The sequence below is a fragment of the Monopterus albus genome, unplaced genomic scaffold (assembly GCF_001952655.1).
Source record: "Monopterus albus unplaced genomic scaffold, M_albus_1.0 scaffold16.1, whole genome shotgun sequence".
NCBI lineage: Eukaryota > Metazoa > Chordata > Actinopteri > Synbranchiformes > Synbranchidae > Monopterus > Monopterus albus.
The window spans coordinates 2,750,305-2,754,914 of record NW_018127896.1 but is presented as its reverse complement, the minus strand read 5'-3'; the positions used below and the strand labels follow the sequence as shown (position 1 = coordinate 2,754,914).

The following is a 4,610-nucleotide window of genomic DNA, read 5'->3' as shown; positions in this document are numbered from 1 at the left end:
GTGCATTGTAAGGAGCTTCCTTGTCTTGATGTCAGTGGCCTCTATCTCCTCCTTTGGCCAGCTTATTACCTGGGTACCTGATGGCCGGAAGGGCGTAGGTGTTAATCGCCCAGACTTTGTTCATTCCATTCAGCTGACTTCTCAGGACTTGCCTTACTCTCTGCAGGTACTTGGTGGTTGCTGCTTTCCTTGCAGCCTCTTCCTGGTTCCCATTTGCCTGCGGGATCCCAAGGCACTTGTAGCTGTCCTCAACATCTGTTATGTTGCCTTCTGGTAGTACAATCCCCTCAGTTCTGACTACCTTCCCTCTCCTTGTTACCATTCGACCACACTTATCCAGTCCGAATGACATTCCGATGTCCTGGCTGTAGATCCTAGTGGTGTGGATCAGTGAGTCGATGTCTCGTTCACTCCTGGCATACAGCTTGATGTCATCCATGTAGAGGAGGTGGCTGATGGTTGCTCCATTCCGTAGTCTGTATCCGTAACCACTCTTGGTGATGATCTGGCTGAGGGGGTTCAGGCCTATGCAGAACAGCAGCTGGGACAGAACATCTCCTTGGTAGATACCGCACTTGATGTTGACTTGTGCAATTGGCTTGAAGTTGGCCTCTAGGGTTGTTTTCCTCATTTCCATTGAGTTCTTGATGAAGGATCTTAGAGTCTTGTTGATGTTGTACAGTTCCAAGCATTCCAGGATCCATGTGTGAGGCATTGAGTCATAGGCATTTTTGTAGTCAATCCAGGTAGTGCACAGGTTGGTATGCCTGATCTTGCAGTCTCGAGTGACTACTTTATCAACCAGTAGCTGGTGCTTTGCTCCTCTGGTGTTACTACCAATTCCTTTCTGGGCCCTGCTCATGTATTGAGACATGTGCCTGCTCATCTTAGCTGCTGTGATGCCTGACAGGAGCTTCCATGTTGTGCAGAGGCAGGTAATTGGGCGGTAGTCGGATGGTACTGCTCCCTTCTGAGGGTCCTTCAGGATCAGGACTGTCCGGCCTTCAGTTAACCACTCAGGGTGAGTTCCATCCATTAGTAGCTGGTTCATTTGCCCTGCCAGGTGCTCATGGAGTGAAGTTAGTTTCTTTAACCAGTAGGCATGGATCATGTCAGGGCCTGTTGCTGTCCGGCTTTTCTTGGATGTTTGCTATTGTGATGATTACTGGGTCTTGTTCAGGGAGGCTGCTGTGGTCTGTTTTTAGGTCCACAAGCCATTGAGCATTATTGTTTTGTGATGCTTCCTTTTCCCAATTGTTCAGTCTCCAGCCTTGGTGGGTCTGCTCTCATGTTATTACCCTGCTACTGAGCGTACACCTTGGCTGGATCAGTGGAGAACATTCAGTTTACTCTCCTCGCTTCAACTTCTCTAGTGCACCTATTCAACTGGGTGGCCAGGGCTGTGAGCCTGACAGTCTCTAAGGCCTCAGATATGGACAATGTGTTGTACTTCTTAGGTACCCCTTTCTTCATAACACCTTTCTGCAATTCTGATAGCTGGCTAACTTCTGTCCTCGCTGCTTTGATCGTGGTCTCCAACCTCCTTCTCCATGAGGGATACTGCTCCTTATGGTCTTTGTTGAACTTATAGCCAAGCATCTCAAGGATGACGGTTGCTTGTTAGTCTCAGTGATGGTCGTAGTAGGGATTGTTCTTAGTGCTGAATTCACATCCTCTAGTAGAAGGCACTTCTCTTAGTCTTGGTAACGGCCCACAGAGGTTCCTGGTGTCCATCTTGCTCATGATGGTCAATCTCAGGTCAGCTGCTCTTGAATTAAGCTCATCTGGGCTTGGTACCCAATCTCCAAATGTGGAGGTGATAATAATATCCCCCCCCTGACCTTGCTGGAGCATCCGTGTTGTACCTTGTCAACCTCTAATTGTGATAGCAGGTGGTTCTTGCGGATGTTACTATTTGTTTCAATGTTAGTTTAGATATTGGGTTTCGGAGTATCCATAGAGCCCACATCCTCCGTATTTATCCCCTCTTGCTGGGGTGGCTTGTATAGTAGTTCCCTGTTCTCATCTCTTGTCGCCTTACGCAGACCTTGTTGACCCGGGTAACATGACTCTTATTTTTCCAGCTCTCATTACCCATGAGGTAGGCAGGTAGCATTAAGGGCCTTGCCTAAGGACCCAGGCTGGATATTGACTGGACCAGTTCGAACCCCTGACCGTCTGTACCAAAGTCAGTGGTGTTAGCCACTGAGCTACCCAGTCAGCTATCACAGGAATCAGACCACCCCAAAGTGGGGGTGTGTGTGTGTGTATACACATATACATTTTTTTTAAATCTCAAACCTGTGAAAAGATTAGATTATCCTCCAAATTTCATTTTGATTTGATTTGGAAGCCTTGTTCTGATTGGGCAGGTCCCTGAGCCAGTGGGCTGGGCTCTGATGCCAGTTGCAGCTATAGGAGAATTGTTTGGATGGCTGTTTGCTCTGGAGCTGCCCAATAGCCAAGCTGGATTCAAAGATACAGGTAAACAGTGTGTGTTTGTGCTTGGTTCTATTTGCTGCCTTGTACATCTTATCTCCAGAGCAAATCTGTAAAGGGATGAGGGAACTCCTCTCCATCAAGGTCATCTTGTGTGTATATGTGTTTTGTCAGCCTCCCACCCAGCTGTATTGTCTTCAGGGATGTGATGTGATATCAGGTGTCCACCTCCCTTCTCTAATAGGAAACAGCTGTGCCTTGTTTGTTTTGCTGTGTGTGTTTTGTACGGATGTAACCACTGCAGACATTCCACTTTGTCTAAAATGTAACTGGTCTCCCCCTTGATCTGTCTGCAATAATAATGTGTAATGAAAATGATCTATAAATAGACAAACAAAAGAAGTGTTGATTGATTAGTTGACTAACTGCGTTACTAGGTGCTGAGTTCACTCGTAATGCAGAGGTGATCTTTTACCCTGGCAACCAGCATCTGTCAATTGTCCAGACGGGCCGTGGCCTTGACAATCATAACCACCTCACCGTGGACACTGTAGTCAGTGGCAACGTGCCCTTCTTGCCTCCTGGAGCTGAAGTTACTATGGATCCCTTCAAGGAGACCTACCAGTACTACCCTTCCGGTAACATAACAACCACCAGAGACACATTCTTCATAACATATATTGGCCGTTTTTCACTAAAACCTTTTTTTGTCTTTCTGCAGTTGTCACTTCCATCTCTATGAGGGAGTTTTCACTAGTTTCAGCAGAGCGAGGCTCAGAGTCCTTCTCCTTTCAGCTGAAACAGAACATCACCTTCCGTGACTGTCAACATGCCACCCGTGCTGCCACCCTGGAGACTCTGCAGCTCACCGTGGAGAGGGTGTTTATGATGTATGTGAAGGAAGAGAGGGTCCTTAGATATGCCATCACCAACAAGATCGGCCCAATTGGAGGTGAGTCAAGCTGAGGTTTGATGATGCATCACCTGCAGACATAATGCATACCAGTGGAAATCCTGTTTACTGTATGAGGGATCAATATTATGATCCTAATTTTTCTTGCTTGAACTGGGTTTTATTTAATACTTTGGTTTGATTCCATAGTATTTAAGATTATGTTCACATTCTCGTCTTTCTCCTTTTCATAGCAGTTTGAGTAATATGCATCAGGTGAGGACACAGACTGCCTGGTGTCTTGCTTTCAACAAAGCTCCATTATTACGTAATGTCATATTGAGGGCAGAGTATCTGACTGACTGCTTAAATCAACTCCAGACCATTACTTTCAATCCTTAGGTGGGCGGACACACGCTGAAAACGTGTGCTGAAAACGTGAGATTTTCTCTTCTTGAGCTCCAGCTAACAACCGGACCAGTAACCAGTCAGTAATTGTTGCAGTGCTGCCACCACAGCCTCAACCAAACCAGGGCAGAGAGTTGGATAGAGAATAGTTTTAAACACACATGCTGCAGTTTTTGGACATAATGATGTTAAAATGTTTGTATTACCTTCACTGTTTTGGTTCATTATGGCAACAGACACACGCGTGATGCATGGCTTCACAGCTGACCTTAACCTCTAGAGTCCTGAGCTTTGGAAACCCAAGCTGTGCGGTCCTCATATGAGGACGCAGGGACTCTAGAGGTTATGAGTAGATATGTTTGTTCAGGCAGACAAATTACATTTTTCACTTGAATATGAACAGGTGTTGACAGTGTCCTGTAGAATCACTGGTCTAGGAGTTACGTCTGAATGGACGCCAACAGCACATTTGGCTCTGTGGCATTTTCAGATTTAAGTTATTATGGTTGTTATTTGCTTCCATTCAGGTGCCACTGACACAAGTCAGTCTAGTCAAAATACAAAGTTTTAGGGTTCTGGAACCACAAAATACTTATTTACATGCTTAGATAATTACATGCTTTTAAATTAATTTGATTTTTTCATGATAAAATCTAGTTGAAACCAACTCATTATTTGCTTCCATATTTGCACTCAGATAACTGCTCTCTAAATCTAACTAGCCATCAAGTGTGTTCTTCTAAATTCAGCTGATCTTCTATAAATCAAAGATTTAAAAATACTGATTAGTTAGGTATTAGTGATCTTTTTTCCATATCTTTCCATAATTTATTTATAATATAATCATTAGCTGCTGTAAATTCTGCTGAAC

The 4,610-nt window shown here is 44.9% G+C and overlaps 1 protein-coding gene across 7 annotated transcripts in view; it reads left to right on the top strand.

Annotated features, from left to right (window-relative positions):
* Positions 1 to 4,610, top strand: part of nid2a (nidogen 2a (osteonidogen)) — a 50,930-nt gene that overhangs the window by 27,121 nt on the left and 19,199 nt on the right. For all 7 annotated transcript variants that reach the window (XM_020591997.1, XM_020591996.1, XM_020591995.1 and 4 more), the window contains exons 12-14: positions 2,373 to 2,484; positions 2,877 to 3,077; positions 3,161 to 3,391. In XM_020591997.1, the coding sequence (XP_020447653.1) occupies positions 2,373 to 2,484; positions 2,877 to 3,077; positions 3,161 to 3,391 (544 nt within the window). The remainder of the gene's footprint in view (positions 1 to 2,372; positions 2,485 to 2,876; positions 3,078 to 3,160; positions 3,392 to 4,610) is intronic.